The 24405-nt window shown below is 42.5% G+C and overlaps 1 protein-coding gene across 1 annotated transcript in view; it reads left to right on the forward strand.

The window, feature by feature from the left end:
- Positions 1 to 24405, forward strand: part of PDGFRL (platelet derived growth factor receptor like) — a 207658-nt gene that overhangs the window by 41111 nt on the left and 142142 nt on the right. Inside the window, exon 2 of the mRNA XM_088478803.1 lies at positions 7045 to 7336. Coding sequence (XP_088334929.1) covers positions 7045 to 7336 — 292 coding nt within the window. The remainder of the gene's footprint in view (positions 1 to 7044; positions 7337 to 24405) is intronic.

The following is a 24405-nucleotide window of genomic DNA, read 5'->3' on the forward strand; positions in this document are numbered from 1 at the left end:
ATCTCCACGACCGCAAATGTCACAAGATAAATCTGCTGCTTCTCCTCCAGCTTCATCCACACATGCTCCCCCAGATGATGCTTCTATGGACGAACCTATCACTGTGCGGCGCATGCTGCAGCTCTTAGGTGATCTTAAGAAAGATATCACAGCCGAATTATCTTCTATAGTTGGGGAATTGAAGCGTGATGTTGCTGAACTAGGTGGTCATACGGACCTTCTCGAAAATAAGATGGGAGAAGTAGTCACCTCCCACAATGACCTAATATACGCTCATGAAACTACCTAAGCGGAACTCTCTGTACTTCGGGACAAAATGGCCGACCTTGAAGACAGGGCTCGCAGAAATAACCTTAAAATCCGTGGAATTCTGGAGTCGATACAGTTTTCGGAGCTTCCTGAGTTTGCTGTGACCCTATTCCAGAAACTAATCCCAGACATACCTTCTTCACAATTTCTATTAGACCGTATCCATCGTCTCCCTAAAGCTCGCAATGCCCCTGAAGCCTCTCCGCGAGACACTATTATGAGGATGCGCTATTTCCATGTGAAGGAGCGTTTACTTCGTATATCTAGAGAGGCTGGATCTTCCTCCGATGTATTGGGCAACTTACAAATTTATGGAGATCTCTCCCCGGCTACATTAAATAAAAGAAGATCCTTCTCCAGTATCACATAGGCTTTACGTCAAGCTCAAATCCAATATAGATGGGGGTTTCCAACAAAACTTATTGTCACTTACGATGGATCTACAAAAGTGCTATGTTCCCTGGAAGACGGTATAAAGGCTCTGGACCTTTGGCGGATCTCATACACTACGAAATCTACTGAACATATTCCTACAATCAGTTCTGATTGGCTCTTAGCTGGCAAAAACAGTTGACTGTTTTACATTTCTTTATCTTAATTTAATGCTTGCGTGCATGTTTATGATGTCTCCTATATCGTGGTCGCTGGACATTTTATTGAAGTTTTCATGTTTAGGCAGTTTTTTGAAACTCCAATTGTTTTTTCTATATGTTGCACAGATTTAGATTATGATAACTATTTTCTAAATTTTATTCATTTTAAATATTGATTGATATAAGGTGTTTATGCTCTAGTACCATTTTCTATGTCTATTATTGCTAAAATAGGCTTAATTTTTTTTTGTTTTTCCTTATATCTTTTAAGTAGTATTCGTTTTTTCAGATATATTTGGTGTGTGTTTTGCTATATTATTTTTGAGTGTTATTTGTTATATTGTTCCCAGGTGGTGGGAAACGTGTCACTACACCAGTGGTTCTACCATTTTTGCCACTCTGTTTAGTGGCCCTTATGACTCCCGCTGTGGAGTCATTTCTATTTATATTCTCTTCTATTTTATTTTTATTTTTTTACCCAATTTACAGGCTCTATATTGCTTACCTTTTTTGTATCTTTATGCCAATGTTAATCAACCCAGGACAGATAGGATGTTCTTTCTCTGGTTACGCATGTTTTTAGATTTGTTAAAATGGTGAATCTTATGTCTATCAATGCTAAGGGTTTAAATTCCCCTCAGAAATGTAAGATTGCCCTCTGCTATTTTAGAACTCACAAAATGGATGTAATAGCGATTCAGGAAACTCATTTTGCCAAGGATGCCTCTCACGCTTTTTCTGACCCTCATTATCCGTATGGCTATTTTGCATCAGGTCCCACAAAGAAGAGGGGAGTGGCAATTCATTTTCAGCGCAACTGTAATTTTGTTTTAAAATCCCAAGTAGCAGACCCCTTGGGTAGATACCTTGTCTTGATGGGAGAGCTGGAGGGTAAAGCTGTTACTATAGCATCTGTATATGCCCCAAATACTGGTCAATTGTCATTTATCAGGAAATTTTTCAGAATTACCCAGAGGGTGTGTTCGGGTCAGATTATCTTACTCTACGATTTTAATTTAGTTCTAGACCCATGTATGGATAAATTGAATAACACAGGTGGTGGCATTGCTACTGACCCTACTGGTGTATCGGGGGCTTTTGGCCGGACGATTCTGGAATATGGTCTGTATGATGTTTGGCGGGCAATGCACCCTTTGACCCGTGATTACACCTTTCTCTCTCAGGTTCATGGATCATATTCCGGGATCGACCTTGCTCTTATGGATAAATGGTCCCTCCAGCAGATTAGAGGTGCAAATATTCTCCCTATCACATGGTCTGATCATGCCCCTTTGACAATTACGTGGGATTGTAGTGTATCTCTCCCCTCTAGTAGACCATGGAGGTTCAATAATTTTCTTTTATCCTCTACTGAGGCGAGGCTGGCCATTCAGTCCGCCCTATCAGAATACTTTCAATATAATAAACCCACGGATACTACTCCCTTTAATTTTTGGTGTGCCTTTGAGGCTGTTCTTAGAGGATCGGCAATCCAAGTAGCTTCTAGAATTAAGCATCAAGAAGCTCAAAAACAAAAGGAAGTAGAAACTAGACTTCGGGACTTGGAAGACCAACATAAATCTGACCCCTCCAACTCTGTACTTTTCCAAAAAATCCTTAAAGTTAGAGAAGAATTAGAGATATACACTTTGAAAAAGATTAAATTCACAATTGATAGGATGAATCAAAGATTTTACGTGGATGGTAATAGGGCATCCCGACTTTTAGCCCGGAAGCTGAGAGGAAAAGAGGCTCGTGCTTCAGTTCGGGCCCTCTATAATTGTTCTGGAGCCTAATTGACCAACCCACTAGACATTTCTAATGCCTTTGCAGAGTATTACTCGCGCCTCTATAATTTGAAAGATGATGTACACACAGTTCAACCCACGTCAGAGACTTTCTCTGCTTTTCTATCACATCTTGCTCTACCCTCCCTTACTGAACAGTCACTAGTTTCTTTAAATACCCCTTGGACAGAGGGAGAGATGAGAAATGCCATCAAATCCTTGAAACGTGATAAAGCACCTGGACCTGATGGCTTCTCTAACAATTTCTATATGGAGTTTCAATTGGACCTTAATCCGGCGCTGATGGGGGTGTTTGAGGCGGGGACCAATTCAGGATCATTTCCTCCTGAGATGCTTGAGGCTCGAATTATAACTATCCTTAAACCGGGCAAAGACCCCACCCATGCCCAAAATTATAGGCCCATAGCTCTATTAAACACTGATATTAAATTATGTGCAAAAATGGTAGCCAACAGACTAAATCCGTTACTCCCTGATTTGATTAACCCAGATCAGGTTGGTTTTGTGTTGGGCCGACAAGCTCCAGATAACACACGAAGAGCCTTAAATGTCATTGAACATTTTTCACAGGTCGGGGACCCGCTTCTGGCACTTTCATTAGATGCCGAGAAAGCCTTTGATAGGCTGCACTGGGGATTCATGAAGGCTGTACTCTCCAAATTTGTCTTACAGGATGGTTCTTAGATGCCATTCTTGCACTTTATAGTGCTCCTGGAGCACGTGTGTGTTGCAATGGTTTTTTATCCTCTTTGTTCCCTATAAGCAATGGTACCAGACAGGGCTGTCCTTTATCCCCCCTTGATTTTTGTTTTAGCAATAGAACCTTTAGCAGAATATATCCGCACTTCCTCCCTTCTTCATGGCCCTCTTATAAATGGGTCACATCATAGAATTTGTCTTTTTGCGGACGATGTCCTTCTGTTTGTAACACATCCGGAGATCTCTCTTTCAAATTTACAACAGCTGCTTAATAGTTATTCTGCGGCCTCATATTATAAATTAAATACATCTAAAACGGAAGTATTAGCAATAAATGTGCCACCCCAGCTTCTGTTTTCTCTTAAATCTCGTTATAATTACAATTGGCAAACACAGTCTCTCCACTATCTTGGTATTTCTTTATCAGCTAAAGAAGACACTCTCCTTGAATTTAATTATGGCCCCTTATTGAACCAATTTGTTATTTACACAAAAGATTGGATGAACCAAGAGGTTTCCTGGATGGGCAGAATGGCGGCCGTCAAGATGACTCTTCTCCCCAAACATATGTATTTATTTAGATCAATTCCCAGGACACTCCCTCTCTCATGGCTAAATAGATTTAATGCAGTGCTGAATAAATATATCTGGAATAATAAGAGAGCCAGGATTGCTAAGACATATCTGATGATGTCCAGATCATCAGGGGGTTTGACTTATCCCAATTTAGCACTTTATCAAACAGCATGTCTGATCGATCAACTTAGTGACTGGTCAAATGTTCTCAATCCTAAACCTTGGGTTAAGTTGGAAAGCGATATGTTAGGCAAATTCCCCCTCTGTGATTGACTTTGGGTCCCACCCAGCTCTAGAAAGTCCTTAAAAAATATGTCTAGAGCTACATTAGCTTCTTTAAAAGCGTGGGATAGTCTATCTACCCTCCTACAATTTAACCTGCCATCTTTACATCTCTCTATTCAGGGCCTCTCACAATTAATTCCAAATTTAACTTTATCCTCTTGGCACCCCAAAGGTATCCGTACCCTTCATGATCTTTTTTATAAATAACACTTTCCTATCTTTTGCCCAATTACAAGCTAGGTTCTCTATTCCTTCTAGAGATTTTTACAAATTTCTCCAAATCAGACATTGGGTTCAATCTTTCCCACATTTAGTAGGGTTGACTGGTACGATCCCTTCTCATGTTTGTTCACGTATATTCTCAATATCCCGCAAAGGGGGTATATCTTTTTGGTATTCTTTAATTCTAACAGCGGAAGAACCAGCCAAGATACCAGCTATTATTAAATGGGAAAATCATTTAAATATATGTTTAGACCCACATGTATGGTCCCAATAATTTTTTTCTGTATTCAAAATGTCTAGATGTATCTCTCATATCGAAATGTATATGAAACTATTCTATCGTATTTATCTGACCCCAGACAGACTACACAAAATTTGGCCTTCCCAATCTAGTTTATGTTGGCGTTCATGTGGTCAATTGGGTGAGATTCTCCATATTTTCTGGAGTTGCCCTGCTATACGTCCCCTCTGGCTAGAGGTAGAAGTCTTGATTTTGGAGGTTACTGGTTTGCGGCTGTCTTTGTCCCCAGGCACTGCTCTTTTACATATATTTCAGGAAGACGTTCCAGTTAACCAGAGGTATTTTATCGGACATGTACTTATTACTTATTGCTACTAGGGCAGCCATCGCTCGATTCTGGAAACAAGATAAACCCCCCCCCACACCTTTCTTTGATAAAGACTAAATTAAATCATAGTTTTTTGATGGAAACGCTGAATTGTCCATATTCTCCCTCTACTAATTCACCAATGATAAAGTGGTTCAGTTGGCATGAGTTCATACCTCACAGTAAACACGGGTTGATACTCCAGGGTTCTGTTATGTTCTTTATTTTGATTTGACTGTTGGAGTTGTGGAGAGGTCTTTGTTATTAGTATTTATTATCTTTTATCTTTGATTGATATTTTATATTTGGTACAACATAATGTAATGTTTTATCTGTAATTTTCTTCTTTTTATTGTGTTATCTTATTGCCTGTACCCCCCACTCCTTTATCTTTTTTTTTTAATTTTCTGTACACCTTTTTTTTCTTTTTTTATTTGGAAAAAAATCTAACAAAATATTCAATAAAAATGAATGTTGAAAAAAAATAAAAATAATAATAATAATACAAAAATAATCAGTTTGACTTTGTTTTCTATATCAAAATTGGAGGGTCTGTGAACCTAATTCAGAGTCTCTCGCTAGTGGTTCGCACTCGCAAGCAGCCCGATGGTTTGCGTACGCACATGCGCACGCTTCGTTCTGCGCGTGTGCAAACTACTCTGTGCGATCGCAGGCCGCTCGCTCGCCCAGCAAAGACAGCCGAGTGAAATGAGTGACAGGAGAGGCCGTTTGTGGGTGGTAACAGGGGCAGGACACTAATAACGGGGGAGTGGAGGTGCGAACGCAGGCATGCCTGAGTGTTTCAGCGCCATTTTAGAGGCGTGCATAATTAACACGCAGCGTCATAGTACACGTCACATGCCTGTTTTTTACACTGAATTTCTCGCAGTGCTTGCGGTAGGGTAAGGCAACCACAAGCTCTGCAATCGCTTCCGATTGTCCTCGATGTACCAATGTTTTAATACACTTCCTGGAGATGACGTGTGCTGGTGGGCAGCTCCGCCTGTGTGACTGGGCGTACGCTGGCCGCTCGCTAAGACACGGTGGGCATGCTTATGCCTTGGCGAGCGATCGCTTCCCGTGGCGTCACTTTGACAAATTTGCATATGCTGGGGGTGAGCGATCGCATCTAGCGAGTGACTCTGACTGAGGTCCTGTGTTTGAAAAGCAGTAGGGTTGCACGTCTTATTTTCTATCTCAGTGAGCCAGTTGCGGTCAGTGACTGCGCTGGCTATACTGTGACTGGCAGTGGCTTCCCATTGGAAACACTACCTGCCAATCACACACAGGACAGGCATTTCCAGAGGGAGGAGTTTTCTGCCCCTGGGACTGCCAGTCTGGGCTGTGATTAGCAGAGAGCATGCTTCCAGTGGGAAGCCGCTCCTGCTTATCGGGCAGCCCTACCCAGCTTGTAGGGACTGCAGCCGATGCAGTCCCTAGAAGTCGGTGTTATACGCATGCGTGGCGTGCCTCCACCTCTTGTGTGCATGCACCGGTCCCGCCGCCGGTTCCTCTTTTCCAACCTGCACTACTGGCAGCAGCATTCCCCCTTATCTAAGAGGGTAGGAGCCACTGCTGGACATCTATATAATAATCATGGGTGGTCTGTCATGTTTCTATCATGCGTAGTGGGAGCAGGAACGCGTGCCCAACAGCTTACTTTGTTGCGACGGATGGAAGGGGCAAGTTTGCAAGGTAAAAAAATAAAATTAAAACTAAATTCTTTCTTTAATTTATAATTGAAGGTGCCTGAAAATTCTATAAGCATGATGTCCTATATAATGGTGGGGCTTTATGTTTTGAGTTTAAAATGTCAGTTTTCAGTAGTGTTCCACTTCAAAAGAATAATAATTCTTACTATATTCAGGAATTGAATGTTAATGAGTTGTTATTAATATATTACGGTGCTAAATGACTCCATTTCTCTCTGTGCATTTTTAGTTTTTGGTCAACCTGGTCTGAAAGGTAAACGGTCAAAAGAACCTGCAGAGAATAAAATTAAACCTGCAATCAAGAAACTGAAACCCAAAATTGTTAAGCTAAAGGAGTCTACAGAAGCCATCACCAAGGTGCACTCTATCATGACACAAGTAATGGACAAAGGCCGGTTCCAGAAGCCCCCAGCAATACTCAGTATGTCAGCAGGGCAAAACATAGAGCTACGATGTAAGGGAGAGAAGATAGCATGGAGCTACCCTGAATACCTCAACACATTCAAGGACTCCAGACTCAGGTACAAGTTTATAACTGAAATTCTGAATGTCTAAACTGTGCGTTATACTCTTGAATGTAACTGGTTATAGGGCTTTATGGCATTTTAAAATGAGCTTTTACAATCGTCATTACTGTAAATGTAATTTTATTCTACTTATCTAAACTTAAGCTGCACATTTCAGCTTCTGTGGATGGCTAGGGTCCAAGCACGCCTTTCAAGTTGGCATCTGTTTAAATTGGTGCAGAAAGCAGCGGGAACATGCATAGCACTTAGTGCTGGTGGTCCCTTACCCCCTCCCTTCAAAAGGCCCATTCTTTGCCGTGTGAACTATGTGGCACCATTCACCGCTGTTGTTCTCTGCAAAGTGCTGGTGAACAGGACACACCACCAACTTTCTGACCCAAGGCACAAAGCATTCAAATTAAGTACTGTGTTCACATGTAGGTTTATTTGAATTCAGAAACATTGGGTCAACGCATGAACGAAATAAGGTTTTCCTCAACATAGGGCAAAAGGTTAATTTACATCCGGCCTCTAAGTAATGCCCTCGTTCTCCCTCTTCCAACAGTACTAAGTAAGTGGCAAATGGTCATACAGATATTGTTACAGAGAGTCACAATTACATGAAATGGATCAGCAATTTCTTTTCAAGGGTATTATCAAGGAAATACTCAACATAGCTAAAGAGAAATGATCAAAAATTTACTTTTAAGATCTCACAAAACATGGGCAATAAAACTTAATCTAAAAAAAACCAAAAATCGATTACTCTGCATTCACATGCAAATACAACCATGCACAAAAATAAAATAAAAAATTCCATCAGGAAGCATTGGTAAGTTTAAAAAAAAAAAAAAACAGTTCTAAGCCCCATCTTACCACCAAAGCCATATATGATTTATTACAAGGAAGACAACCTCAAAAGATAAATTACTGCAGTCTGGCGTGCCTTACCTGAATAAAATTCAACCTGGTATGTCCCAAACAAAGTTTTTTCATAGATGTGGCCTTTGCAGTATGTGCATGAGTGTACCATCCTCAACTAATTAAATCACCAAAGGCATGGTGAAAGGTAAAACATATAAAACAATTTATATAACATGTGACACTACTTATATTTTATACCATTTGGAGTGCAGTTGTGGCATTTTGTATGTTGAAAGAACAACCAGAGCCATGAAAATCAAATGTCCGAGCTCTGTCGTAACATCAAAGAAGGCCTTGAGTCTCACTCTAGGGGAGATGTATGAAACTGTGGAGAGAGATAAAGTGGAGAGATATAAAGTACCAACCAATCAGCTTCTAACTGTAATATGTATTAGTTTTCTGTAGACTTATGGTGGGTACACACTAGACCATAGGTCTTCCGATCCCGAAGATCAGAACAACATATCGGGTACATGATATGCTGGGTCTTGACGCCGGCGTTACAGCGTTGGGAACACATAGGCTGATGTGTACCCAGCTTAAGTTGTTTGTAGACTTTTATATTCATTTTTGTATGTAATTCTGAATAAAAATTTATAGAGCATTATAATCATTTGTTTAGTATACATATTCCGTAAATTACTTATCCGGTTGTAGGTTTACTTAAAGTAGAGTTGAGCGGTTCGGTTCTACTCTATTATGTTTGGATCTATTATGTTTGGATCTTATTGGCTATCCGGCTCTCACGTGTTTTGGATAGGCAATAAGATAAATCCGAACATGGACTAATTTGGCGAAATCTCTAATTTAAAGTAATTAATAATAAGAGCCCAATTCAATAGTGGAAGCAGTCTGGTTTACTTAACAAATTGAATTCATTTCTAGTATAATTGACAACAAGGCTGCTCTCCTCCACTTGGTCCTCCTTGGCTGTCCTATCACAAAGCCCCCCAGCCTATGCCTTGAAGGTTTTAACTATATCGCCTTCTTTAATTTGTCTTTAGGTGCCGCTAGTCCTCCTGTGATTGTTTATGAATATTTGTGATTTAGAATTAAGTCATTTTACTGTTTTATTGATTCAGCCATTGTTATTGATTTTGGCTTATTAATGTCTATGTCCTTGTTATGCTTGGATGTAGTTACAAGTTTTCCCTCTCGTCCTTCCTTAACCTTTTTGCTTTCTGTCCATCCCTTCTCCCCCTCCTATTTATTTACTTGTGTTTTTCCTTTTGAAAATTTCTTCAATAAAAATTTGATACGTAAAAAAATAATAAGAACACAATTTCTTATTATTTGTGAAACTTCATAACCTACAGTATTCTCTATATATCATCTACTGTAGTTTGACTACTAAAAATGTCATTAAGTGCTGTAGGAGTTCAAGGGAACTCCTACAGTATGTCCATTAATACTTGTGTGTTACTACAGTATAACTACTGATAATATACAGCATGTTGTATCATTTAGTTTAACTCCTGAAAATGTTGTTTAAGTAAATGAGGGAATTCATATTTCCATATGATTACCATGGCAACTCATGATGAAGTTCAGTACATTTTCAGCCACCCCTTTTGTTCCTAATACCATGGTGACATAGTAAGTATACACTATATATATGGTATTACCTGAAGGTTAGGTCACATGACCCATCCTTTTATGGTATGTCTCTATGACAACAACAATGCCGTTCATGCACTCCTCACAATCTTAATAAAGCATGACGGTACACTATCGTATAAGATATTTAGGCATATTTATCACAATCTGCAAATAAATTGCGTTTGTGATACGAAAAGTTAAAATACATTCACAATGCGATATTTGCAAATATCACATGAAGGTATTAGAGGTTGTGGGAAAGCTCTGTTCCTGAGAATCCCCTTTCAGCACTTCTTAACTATATTTTGCAAGAAATACCCTGAGAATGTGTCTAAACATGCACCGGCCTCAATACCCCTGCACCCGGAGCCAGCTTCTGTGATCAGCCTGTGTGTCTACATAGACCACATGCTGAATACAGAGAAAATAAATAGTTATAATAGAAACTAAATAAAATAAAACTTACCTGTACGCTGCACCAATGGATCGGTGATTGGTGGGCTCCTTCTGTGACTCCTGTCAGCTGATCTGTGGTTCGCAACCTCAACGATCAGCACAGCTCCTATTACTTGCAGGTAGTACCTCTATAGTAATTCAGTTCAGTTAAAGAGTCCCTCTTTGTGCTTTCACCAAAAGATGCACCCCAATTCTGATGTGTTACATTTATTATAGCCTTCAACTCGGCAGACAACCTTCACGCAGTCCCTTCATCCAGCAACACCATCACCATGCTGCATAACTATTACCACAGGTACCAAAAAAATCCTGGCCAAAAGGGATTAGAGAAAATAGTGGTCTCTGCTGTAGTGGTGTTAGCAATAACTCCCGTTGTAACTGGAGTATTAACATGTACAGTATTCTCTGTTACATTCCTTTCAGTCTAACATTTAGCTGTGCCCGCAGCATAAGTACCATGGCATGATGCCTACCCCACACTGCATACTAGTAGATTTGCGTATAACTTGAAGGAATACCAGAAAAAGACTTGCTCCTATGCATCCATCCAGAAACCTTGTTTCACACTTTTCGTGGCTATTATTAACCCATTGCTCATAGGTGTGATGTCCCTCTACATTGCTGCTTAAATGCCACAACTAGAATTGATTAACTCAAAGTAAATCCTCTGAAAAGCAAGGTGGGTCCACTGGTTTCTCCTTGTGATCTTGTTTGTAATTAGAAGATTTGGCTTATACAGAATGTCTTTCATGACCAGATCTCACCTCACAACTTATATTCTGCTTGTCACTTTCTTTCCTGTACACAGGAAACACTATGTAGCCACACGTGGCAGCTGGGAAATAACTACTCCCAAATACTTTAATATTTAAAAAAATTAATTTATTTAGAAGTAAAATTAAACTATCAAGAGTGGAATGATGTAGCATGATACAAGTAGTAGGAAATGCATATAAACAGATGTCAAACAGCCCTACAGAGAAAATGTATTTGAATCCACACATGGAACGCAGAAAGATGTGACTGATTTCCACAGCATGTGGGGGTGGCACGTTTAGTAACTGCTATGGACTGACACCACAGGGAGTCCCACATTCATTTTTTTTTTTTACATGTACATAAAAAACAGTTAAAGGCAGCTACTTCTGCTGTTCTTCCCCATCCTCTCCTCTTCTGCCAACCAGATGGCTGACAGCTGCATTGCTTCCTGTCCTACACTGTCCTTGGCTGCCAATAGGCTGATAGCGGATGGTGGACCTTATAGAAGGAATCACTTTGGAAGAGAAGGGGTGAGAGTACCAGCGTTAGAGAGATAAGCAAGGGTCAGTCTTTATTGGACCTGTATAATAGTCTGGGCATTAAACATTACTCTGCATATTAGACTTGGCACTAGATAAGGCTTTTCATACTCTACCGGGCACCAGTTATGGCTCTATGTATTATATTTTCCCAGATACTGTATGGTTCGGCACATTATACTGGGCATCAAATTCTGTTTCCCGTATTATACTATATGTCTCAGCATCTTATTTTTGTTCTATTGCAAGACAATCTCAATAAAAGCATTTCATGGTTTCTGTTATCACCAAACACATGCAAAGTACCATGCGTTCAACATTTTCCAATAAACAGATATTAATTTTTATAATGTCTTAATTCAACATTTCTATACAGATAATTATACAGAAGACAACAAATAATAGAAAGCAAGAAAGGAAAAGATATGGGGCCTGATTCAGACCCGTTCGCTATTTGCGGTCGTTCGTTCAAAAACAAGGGGTGACTATTCAAATGATCCGTTCGCAAATTGCAGTCTGTTCACACCTCTAAGTCTGAACGAGCGAGCAATACATACGCTCGTTTATTTGTTAAAAACGCCCCCTGGCCGCTCGCACCATACGTCATGTCCGCTATTTATTAGATTAATCGAGTACATCGACCAGCGTATGAACTGCTCGCTATTCTTGTGGCTGGTTTTTGCTACCACAATCTTGCGAGCAGTTCTGGCTATAAAATAACCCAGTGACGTGCTCAATGACGCTGCTGTATTAATTATGCACACCCATAAAATGCCCGTTTTGACCTTTAAGCACGCCTGCGTTCTGATCTCCACTCCCCATTTTCAAGCACCTTCCCCTGTTACCACCCACATACGCCTCATTCTGTCACTCAAAATAGCAGGCATTCGCTATATTGCGAGCACATGAATTTCGGCCGCACTGACTGGTTCGCGCATGCGTATAACGATCCGTACGCATGCGCAGATGTGCGAACATCGCTCGGAACGAGCGTACTGCCGCTAGCGAGTGGCTCTGAATGAGGGCCATGGTTCTTTAAGGTTTTGTTGTTGTTATTTTTTTTTAGCAAATTTACAGCTAATACTGTAGGTCCAGAGGATTCATAGTGATGTCATGTTCTAATATCTGTTCTAAAAGAGTGAACATTCAGACTAAAATGTACATACTGTATTGCTGGGCATTTCCACCATACATATGATATGAGCTGACTCATGGCAATAGTCAATTCATAATATAGCACTACAGAGCATAAATATTAGCAAACTTAGAAAAAAGCAAAATAATAAAAAAAAGAAAAACAGAAGTAATTGATGCCTATTTTATATAATAACAATCTCCCCAGAAATGAAGAAAAAGGTAAGTCAATTAATACAATATGATTACATTAATATCTACAATAATTATACAGAGAGGATGTAACACACAGGTGATACAAAATATTAAAAAAAGCGTGAAAAAAACAATACATTATAAAAAGAAGGTTCCAGGCACTTTAACGCATAAAATCTATTTATTTGCCGACGATGTCCTCTTATTTATCACAAAACCCAACTCTTCTTTAGCTGTTCTCTATGATATTCTTGATGAATACTCAGCAGGCTCTTATTAAAAATGAAATACTACTAAAACAGAAGCTTTGGCATATGGTATAGATCAGAATTCCTTACACACTCTCCAGAACCAATATCATTATGCCTGGCAGACTTCCCACCTCAAATATCTGGGTATCAAATATCTTTAAAATGTCAAAATCATTCTGAAATGCTGTTTAAACTTATACATGGTTTATATCATACTCCAGCTAAATTACATTCAATTTGGCCAGATTGATCTAAGTAATGCTGGAGGAATTTTGGGTTAGAAGGTACCTTGATCCATAGTCTTTGGTCATGTCCTCTGATACTTTGGACTGAAGTTTTCGTTCTGATTAAACAGGTCACTTTGGAATCCCTTCCACATCTCCCTGAAATAGCACTATTACATCATTTCCCTCTGTCAGTCCAACAACATAACAAATACGTGATTGGACATATCCTCATCGCCACAAGAGCAGCTTTGGCCCAATATTGGAAGAGACGACCCTCCCTTATTACCAAAACTTAAATACAAAATGGAAGCTATGGGCTTCAAATATTCTATGTCCACTTCGTCCCCCATTGTCAAATGGTTCTCTTGGTCTGATTATTATGCTAAACATGTTTCCTCAAGTCTGGCTCTCACTTAATCGCAGTTCATTTTCTTTCTATGATAAGTAAGATTAGAGTTTTAATTGTAATTGCATGTAATTGCTTATGTATTAATCTCTATAGGGTGTATGCATGGGATGTAGTCAGGAAGCCGACGGTCGAAATGCTGACCGCCGCCTTCCCGACTATGAAGTCCCGGCATGGTACTAATGATAGGCATCTAAATACCACCGCCTATCATCAGCCCCACACTGAAATCCCGACGCCCGGCATACCGATCATAGGTAAGCCAGGCTTTGGGAGCGCTTAGCAGCGGGGATGGGGGAGATTAGGGACTCCCGGGGGGGGACTTTGGGTTAGGCAACCCCCCAGGCAGGGTTAGGTTTAGGGGAAGGGGGGCGTTAGGGTCAGGCACCGCTGGGAGGAGGTTAGGTTTAGGCACCCCCCTGGGAGGGTTAGGTTTAGGGTGCAGGGAGGGGGGGTTAGGCTTAGGCACCCCTGGTGGGAGGTTAGGGTTAGGCACTAGGGGGGGAGGTTAGGGTTAGGCACCAATAAGGGAGGGTTAGCAGGGGAAAGGGGAGGGTTAGGGGTGTTACTTACCTTAGTTGGGATCTTCAAATGCCGGCCTTCCGATGTTGGTATTTCATCTGCCGGGCTTAGGTCCGGCGGTGATTCACACAGATTCCGTATGCATTATACTTTTTCTTATAAATGTACTAATGGTATTTCCTCCTCATTCTATGTTTCTTTTACTTTTTTTTATATCTTTTGAAGTTACTATAATATAATAATTCTAAGAACTATACTGTAACTTGGATTATAGCACGCAACATGTACTGCAGTTCTCTTTAATAATAATGTATTCATTAAAAAAATGAAGGACCCAAGTTAGTCCTATGACAGAAATCTATAGAGAGCATTTGAAGTGATTACCGCCATTGAGACCTCATGGATTTATTGTATCCAGTCTTAAAATCCATTGTGTCTCCTTCTATAGCAGGCAACAGCTTTGATGTCAGGCTTGGGTACCCAATCTACCAGCGTACATTTGAGTGATGCAACCTGATGTTGGTGATCCATGAAGTGTCTAGTTACTGGTTTGTCAGTATGGGCCTTATTCATCATCATACATGAGTATCCATATCGCAACAGGGGATACTTATCACCAGAACAATTCATCATTGCTCCAAGGGCGGGGACAGCTGCTGCGAAAAGCAGCAGTCCCACAATTAGTAGCGCAGCTACCACGTAGCTACGTTACTTACCTATATACGTTGCCGGCTTCTTGACCTGAGATCACGCATGCGTAAAGTCGCTGGGGAGTCAGTGAGGAGGCAGCGGAGGGATCCGCTCAGACCCCTCTTCGCATCCCCGGAACTCCTTCACATAGGAAGGGACAGGGCTACGAAAACAAGCGCCATCAGAAGATGGCACTTGTTCTCACAGGCAAACTTCAAAAACTTAAAATTTTCAGACTTTGCTGAATATCAGATGGACCTATTTGGACCCCCGAAGATGAATGGCCCAGTAACTGAAATATGCAGAAATTAGTGATTCCATATGGTTAACGGACCATTTAGGGTATGATGAATAGGTCCCTCAATGTTAATCCAATGTTACCCCAGTATGAGGGTATGTGAATTCTCTACCAGAAAGCATACTCCAACACATCAAACAGTGCGAAATCAACTGAGTTTTTTTTTAATATAGCTAGATCACTGTAATCACAGAAATATATATATATATATAACCCGGTGCAGGCCGCCGAAAAGGGGGCGTGGTCACACATGCAGGGCATGGTCACGCAGACATGGGGCGTGGCCACGCGTCCTGAACCCTGGTGCAATTACTTGGGGGGGGGGCTGGGGTTGCAGGAGGTAACTGCGTGGAGTGCTGGCCAGCTCCCTTAGTGTCAGGAGCAGAGTGCTGCACTTAATGCTACAGTGCAGCACCTGGCTCCTGTCAGTAAGGGGGAGTCTGCACCTTGGTATCACCCCTCGGTGGGTGACACCCAGGTGCGGATAACACCCCCTTGTGACGCCACTGCCCCAGGGCACCTCAGGGCGCACTTATCTCAGTGCCATCATATCTGATATATTACAGATTAAATTATAACAAATAACGTGAGCATACAATGTTCCAAAGGCATCCCACACAAGGAATATTATGTCCTTTTCTGGATACAATATAAAAACTAGAAGGGCTGTCCTAGCTTAGAAGTGGATCAGCAACCAACCAGCCAGTAAGAGGAGAGTTGGAGATGACAATAGAGGTGTGGTGTAGGTGATTAGAGGTACAGTATTGGAGCTATGTGCTTTGGGTCAGTCCTTTGGGTATCAAATCGAATTAGAGCACTGTTACTTTTTCCTTGCTGTAACCCCCAGCTCCAGGGCCTTAACTAGGGTAGTGCGACCAGTGCCATGGCAGGGCAGGGGGCGCTGTTTGGGCCTGTCAGTTTTCCTGTTTATTATCATCCTTACTTGTAGCTTCCTCTTTTTTTATCCCCAGCATCTCCTGGCCTCCCCTCTCTTCCCTTGCCCTTCCCCATGAGGCCATGGCCCTTTTTCATGTGCAGAATCTTATGTCCCTATTTAAAAATGGTGGTGTGGGAGGGCGCCAATGCTCTCTCTGGAACAGGGCACCAAAAAGTCTAGGTACGGCTCTGCCCAACTCTCCTCTTTATTTGCAATACATGTATTGTCTATTGATTGTAACCCTTTTATTTTTACTACTAGCAACCTGCTCCGGTTTCACACAATTTCATCTCGCTACAGCCCCCTTCAGCTCACCACAGCCCCCTGCATCTCACAACAGCCACCTGCTTCTTACTCCTGTCCCTTGCATGTCACCACAACATTCAATATTTCACCACAGCTTCTTGCATCTCACCACAGGTCCCTGCTTCTCCCTCCTGCTTTTTTTTTTACCACAGCCCCTGCATCACACCACAGGCCTCTGCATCTCACCACAAGCCCTTGCTTTTTACTCCTGCCCCTTGCATCTCATCAGTGTCACAACAACCCCCCCTGCTTCTGCCCTGTAGCTGTTTGGGGCCCAGCTGGGAAGGGCAGGAGGATCATGGATGACAGATTTGTATTACAGCTGACATTTAGCATCATCATCAGCATGTCTCCAGGGCCTGGGCACCTGGGCATATTTTTGCAGCCTCCATGCGCACCCCTCCCCAGCTGCCAAACATAGTTTTGAGCAATGTCTCATTGCACAATGTACCCTGTATTTCCTGGGCTACCTGTTGAGCTTCCTTGCCATGATGCCCCTGTCGAGAACAACGCAAAGGTGCCTCCTCTTCACCGAGGGCATGTGGCTGAGCGGAAACATCATGCTGGAGAGGGAGCACTTCACGGTGGAGGAGTCATGCCCAGAGTCAGCCTGCAGCTATGCCTTCCCTGGCTTCTTCTTGTCTACTGTGTCTGCATCAGGGCATCTCCATGGGTTCATTGGAGGATGTCTCTCACTCTCTGTCTGCCTCAGATGCGACCCTGCTCATTCCCTGAATTTCACCCCTATCTAGGCCGCTGTTAAGCAACAGGGCACATTGCTATCTCTGGCTCTCACTGTCTCAGAAAGCCAATCAGAGCACAGCCCACAGCCCTGCAGCAGCAGTCAGTCATTCACACAGCTCACGCTCTCTTGCTGTTTCAGCACCCTGGTCAGCTCCTATACAGCAACTTGGTGGAAGAGTTTTTTCTGTTACTTGCTTCACTAAAATTGTCACTGCTTGGTTCCTTTTTGTTACAGATAAATGGTTAATGCACCTAAACCTTCCTTGACCAATATTGAATATTGAAAACCCCATCAAAATCTATACAGTGGTTCAGGAGATTAGCCTGAACAAACAGACTGACCCCTAAACCGGGAACTTTCTTATATATATATATATATATATATATATATATATATATATATACATACATATATATTATAACTGAGCATTGTAACCTTTTTGTAGATAAATAATTTCTTTCATTAGTCTGTTTCATATATGCTGTAGTAGATCCTTGAAGAAACTTTGAATGTTACCCTATACTGTATTTGTTATTGCTGGAAGTAGTGTTACACTAATTACTTTAGTTGTATTGCAGAGACTGAGCAATTACAACAATAGAGATTTGTGAACCAGTGGCCCTATTACTGCAGGAGGTGGAAGATACATATGTAGAGGCTTGTATAGTGTAATAGAGTGATAAAATATTATTTAAAGGTATAAAAATAATAAAAAGTTCAGCCCTCACTACGTGACCGCAGTCTTGACCAATGTAGTGCACGAGTATCACCTGACCTGGCCCAAGATGGCTGCGCCCATGTTCCAGGAAACTTGCATACTGGCGCGCCATGCGTGCATGGATCTGTGGCAGGGGAACACACTCAACAGCGGGGATGCTGCAGATGATCCTCAGGCGGAGGCCCCGCATCGGAGATCACCGGAACAGCATACGGACAGCTTAGCGGGCAGCGATGGTACAGACGTATGGGAAGATGCAGGGGTCTGGAGCGGAGGTCTCTAGCACGGTTTGTGACAGTACCCCCCTTTTTAAAAGTGGACTCCGGACACTTTCTTGGTTTGTGAGGAAATTTGGAATGGAAGATTTTAATAAGATGAGGAGCATGAACATCGGTGGTGGAGATCCAAATCCTCTCTTCTGGGCCATAGCTCTTCCAATCAATGAGATACTGGAGTCGTTCGTAACGACAGCGGGAATCCAGGATCTTTTTGACTTCGAATTCTTGTCCACGTTGAGTATGGACACTAGGAGACTTGGGGATAACTCTCTGGAATCTGTTCAAGATTAACAGCTTCAAAAGTGACACATGGAAAGAATTAGGAATTCGCAAAACAGAAGGCAATTTCAATTTGACAGCCACAAGATTGATCACTTTCTACAGGAAACGGGCCAATAAATCGTGGAGCAAACTTCATGGAGGGAATCCGAAGTCTGAGGTTTCGAGTAGATAACCATACTCTGTCACCAGGCTGGAACTTTGGAGCAGCCCGTCTCTTCCGATCTGCAAATTTCTTGTAGCACACAGAAGCCTTCAGCAGCGAAGAATGCACCTTACCCCAGATAGCTGTGAGATGTTGAAGAGTATCCTTAACAGCTGGTACATCAATATTTGGTAGGAACGGGAAACCAGGCAAATGAGGATGCCGACCGTACACGGCATAGAATGGGGTGTTCTCAGTGGGAAAGTGGTAACAGTCATTGTGGGCAAACTCAGCCCATGGCAGAAGCTCCAGCCAATCGTCTTGAGAAGATGAGAGGAACAAGCGAAGGAACTGTTCAAGATCTTGGTTCACTCTCTCCATTTGCCCATTAGTCTGAGGATGATAGGCTGTGAAGTACTTGAGCTTCACTTGAAGGGCTGAGTATAAGGATCTCCAGAACTTGGCAACAAACTGAACTCCTCTGTCTGAGATTATTTCTTGAGGTAGGCCATGTAGATGGAAAATCTCTTTAATAAAGAGTTGTGCAAGCTGGGATGCAGATGGCAGACCTGTTAGGGGAACAAAGTGAGCCATTTTAGAGAACCTGTCAACAATGACCCATATGGTATTGTGACCCTGAGATGGAGGTAATTCCGTGATGAAGTCCATAGATAAGTGTGACCATGGCTGTTGAGGAATAGCCAATGGATGCAGCAGACCAGGAGACATTTGTCTTGAAATCTTGTGTTTGGCACATTTGATACAGGAAGCAATGAAGTCTTGAATGTCTGCTTTCAGAGTAGGCCACCAATAGGACCGTTGAATAAACTTGACAGTCTTCTCCACACCAGTATGTCCAGAAAATCGAGAGTCATGAGCCCAATGAAGTAACTTCTTATGTAGATATGGTGCAATGAAAGTCTTTCCCCAAGGAGGGTCAGGAGTGAGCTTAGTGGAAGCAAATGACGTAGGATCCAGAATTGGATCAGAGAGTTCCTGGACTTGATCTTGTTCTGAGTTCAAAGAGCGAGATAAGGCGTCAGCCTTTGTATTCTGAGGACAAGGATGATAGGAGAGCTGGAAATCAAAGTGAGAGAAAAAAAGTGCCTATTGGCTTGTCTGGGATTCAAACAGTGAGATGTTTGCAAATATAGCAAATTTTTATGATTGTTGAAGACTGAAATGGGGTATTGAGCCCCTTCCAACAGATAATGCCATTCTTCTAGAGCAAGTTTAATCTCAAGAAGCTCTTGGTCTCCGATGGAGTAGTTCCTCTCTGCAGGTAAAAATCTTCAGAAGAAGAAACAACAGGGGTGTAACTTCCCATTGTTGAAACATTGGGAGAGAACAGCTCCTACCCCTTCCGTAGAGGCATCTACTTCCAGAATGAAGAGGTGAGTCAAATTGGGTTGCCTCAACACTGGCGCTGACATGAAGGCTTGTTTCAACTGATGGAATGCAGAGGTAGCTTCTGGAGACCATATACTGGAGTTTGCTCCTTTCCGGGTAAGAAGGAGCAACCAGGGAAGAGAATCCTGTGACAAACTTGCAATAGTAGTTGGCAAAGCCTAGAAATCGCTGAATGTGCTTTAACATGGTAGGCAATGACCAGACAAGAATGGCCTGTAGTTTCTGTGGATCCATTTGAAGTCCTGTTCCGGAAATTATGTATCCAAGGAATGGAATGGTTGGAGCCTCAAACATACATTTTTCCAGCTTGCAGAAAAGCAAATTCCTTCTTAACCGGAGAAGAACTTCTTTAACCGGAGAAGGACTTCTTTGACTTGGGAGCAATGTGACTGGAGATCTTGAGAGATTAAAATATTGTCTAGGTAGACTACGACTGATTTGTAGAGAAGGTCTCTAAAGATCTCATTAACATAGTGCTGGAAGACCGCCGGGGCATTGCTGAGTCCAAAGGGCATAACCAGATATTCATAATGCCCGTCCCTGGTGTTGAAGGTAGTCTTCTATTCATCTCCATCACTTATTCGGATCAAGTTATATGCCCCCTATAGATCGAGCTTGGTAAAGATGGAGGCACCTTTCACTCTGTCAAACAGCTCGGTCATGAGTGGAAGTGGATACCGATTCTTGACGGTGATATCGTTAAGTCCATGGTAGTCGATGCAGGGGCGAAGTCCACCGGCTTTTTCTTTTACAAAAAAAAACCCCGCTGCGGCTGGCGAGGTGGAAGCATGGATAAACCTTTTCTCCAGGTTTTCTTTGATATACTCAGACATGGCTTGAGTCTCCAGCAATGAAAGAGGGTAGGTTCGTCCATGAGGTGGAGTTTTCCCTGGAACTAGGTCAATGGGGCAGTCCCATTCATGATGAGGAAGAGTGTTGGCTCCCTGCTTACTAAACACATCACAAAAGTCTTGGTAAACTTCATGGAGGCCTTCTAATGGATTCACAAGTGAATTTTGTACAGGAACCACTTGCTGAAGACAATTATGAAAGCAAAATGGACTCCAAGCGGTGATCTGCAAGGAAGCCCAATCACAAAGGGGATTATGTCTTTGAAGCCACAGGAGGCCCAGGATTAATTCATGAGAGGCTTTAGGAATCAGAAGGTAAAACAAACTTTCTACATGGAGCGCCCCAACTTTGAGCTTCAAAGATGCGTAATTCTCCAACCGGCGATTTGACTGCCATCTATAGCTGTTAAGGACACTGGATGTGGCAGCCATTCAGTGAGTATGCAATGTCTGTGAACGAAGTCTGCGGTGAGGAAATTCCCGGCAGCTCCTGAGTCGAGCAGGGCAGGAACACTTAAATAGACATGGTTCACCTCCCACAAGGCAATGAGGGTAGGATCAGTTTTCTTATGTGATTCCATGGATACTCCCAACTTAACCCCTCTATCATAATTTAGGAGGGGGCATTTCCTAGATGGGAAGGACAAGACTTGAGATGATGCTGCCGAGAAGTGCAGTACAGACAGAGATTTCCTAGGCGTCTTCTCTGACATTCTTCAGTAGTCAGCCGGGAGCGTTTCACTGGCATGGGTTCATCAGGAGGAGGAGAAGAAGAAGTAACACGTGGAACAGAACGACCCTTGGCTCGGTCGAACCGACTTGTCTCTATAACTTGCTCCCTATGTCGCAGGTCGACTTTATTACATAGGGAAATCAGACCGTCCAATGAAGAGGGCAACTCATGGGAAGCTAGATCATCTTTCATTCTCTCAGATAATCCATTCCAAAAAGCTTCTGTTAAGGCATCTTCATTCCAGCTTAGTTCTGAGGCCAGAGTATAGAATAAAATCACATTTTGGCTGACAGTCTTAGTGTCTTGACGAAGACATAAAACATCATTGGATGCAGAGGTCGTTCTAACAGGTTCATCGAAGATTTTTCGAAAAGTTGATACGAACTCAGTGTAGTTGGAGAGCACCAGGTCAGCCTTCTCCCAGAGTGGAGAACCCCAGTCCAGGGCTTGACCGGTTAATAATGATTATTATGTATGCCCCTCAAGTTCTGGCAGTGGGAAAGCTTGCTGCCTGCAATTCAAAGTGGATCTCGCACTGATTCAAAAAACCTCAGAAAAACTTTGGATTCCCATCGAACCTGCTAGGAGGAGAAAGCTGAAGACGGGGTACTGGAGGAGAGACTACTGAAGGAGCGGATGCTGGGGCAGGATTACTAGACTGGAGGTCTGTCCTAGAAGTTCCAGAGAGAAGAGCTTGAATATTGTCCAAATGAGTAGAGACATCTTGAATGTATTGCAACAACTGCACCTGAGCAGACTCCTGTCTTCCCAGATGATTCAACACATCCTGGATGGAACCAGATCCAGGTCTCTGAGTACCAGATGGGTCCATGTGGCCAGTGCAAACTGTCACAGACTGAGGAACTTGGAGTTGTGTACCTGAGCTGGGTTGTAAGACAGAGACACCTGAACCACTGGATAGTTTGATATTGGATGGTTTAATTTAGTTTCTGCTCATACAGTAATAGAGGAGGCTGTGATATAAGATGATATAATAGTTCTCTGTGCAGAGATAATGCAACTAGAAGATACTGAATATGACTGTAGGACAAAGTCTCTGGGTAATCACTGATCTTGGAAAAGGAACTGTAGGAAGAAACTGTAGATTGGAAATAGATGAACTTGAAAAACTTGGAATTTGATTCTGGACTGGAGTAACGTGGAATGAACTTGGAATATGACTCCGGACTGGAGTAACGTGGAATGAACTTTGAAGAACTTGGAATATGACTCCTTACTGGAGTAATGTGCAATGAACTTTGAAGAACTTGGAATATGACTCCGGACTGGAGTCGCACTGGTAACACACAGGAAACTCAGGAACATAGGTATTAAGTGAGAATCAGCCTAGCTATGCTAGGAAGCATAGGTTTCACACCGGGAGCTCAGGAACATAAGTCATGCAACAATGGACATTGTTGTACTGCCAACCAGCATGTGTTACAGAAAGGTATTTTATACCATCAGGCTGAAGCGGATTGGCTGAAGCAACTTGATACGGCTGCTGACTGGATGCACGAGTATCACCTGACCTGCCCCAAGATGGCTGTGCCCATGTTCCAGGAAACTTGCATACTGGCACGCCATGCGTGCATGGATCTGCGGCAGGGGAACACAGGCAACAGCGGGGATGCTGCAGACGACCCTCAGGCGGAGGCCCCACATCGGAGATCACCGGAACAGCATACGGACAGCTTAGCGGGCAGCGAGGGTACAGACGTATGGGAAGATGCAGGGGTCTGGAGCGGAGGTCTCTAGCACGGTTTGTGACATATTGCATGTACATTCAGGGACGCAAAGGGGAGGCGGGTACTAATTACCTGGGCCTAGTCTTGTTGGAGGGTACCAGGCCCACCATGGCCCCACCCCTCCCTCCTGTCAGCAGCCCAACAAACGCTGTTGTGTGCTGGGCTGCAGTGGGACCAAGGAGTCTGCTGCCACTGAGCACTGTGACCTCAATCAGCTGCTCTCTGTCGGCATCTCAGTTTACAGCATAGAGCAGCTGACCGGGGTCACAGTGCAGGAGCCTGGAGACAGCACCAATCACCGAGCTGAGTTGCTGCAGGTGGGTGCGGGGGGGGAGGGGGTATTGGGCATCTCGGTCACGGAGGGAGGGGCGATTGGTGAGCAGGCGGCACATGAGCAAACACATTCTCCCTGTATTTGTTCCAAAAAATACAGTGAAAATATAGTGAGAAGTATGCTGAGGGGATTCGCAGAGATAGAGCTTTATCGCAATGGCCAATTTAGATACATTTTATATTGCCTAGAAGGATAAGAACACAATGAGGAACCTTTTAACAGAAGCTAGAAGGGCTCAATGATAGTAATTCTGAATTATGCCGAGGCTTGTATTTTTATCACATAGTTTCATTTGCTGAGTAGGCAGGTTCGCCACATGTCATATTAAGATCTCAGCATTTCTGAAATTCCACATTTTCACGCCTTCCCTCTGGTCAATTTTTCTACATCTTTGTGCTCTGTTTTATTATCACTAAAATGATTTAACATTAGAATGTGTTCATTAAAAAATTACACAGTATAGTATACATTCCTGACTGGACAGTGCTTTACTACAATGTACCTCCACATTATTACATAGACTTTTAAAAGATGATTGCATGCTATAATTTGCAGGGCCATCTAATATGTATCGTATTTCACAATAATAAGGGACATTTA

This window comes from Taudactylus pleione, unplaced genomic scaffold (genome assembly GCF_031769625.1).
Source record: "Taudactylus pleione unplaced genomic scaffold, aTauple2 ptg000218l, whole genome shotgun sequence".
NCBI classification, from domain to species: domain Eukaryota; kingdom Metazoa; phylum Chordata; class Amphibia; order Anura; family Myobatrachidae; genus Taudactylus; species Taudactylus pleione.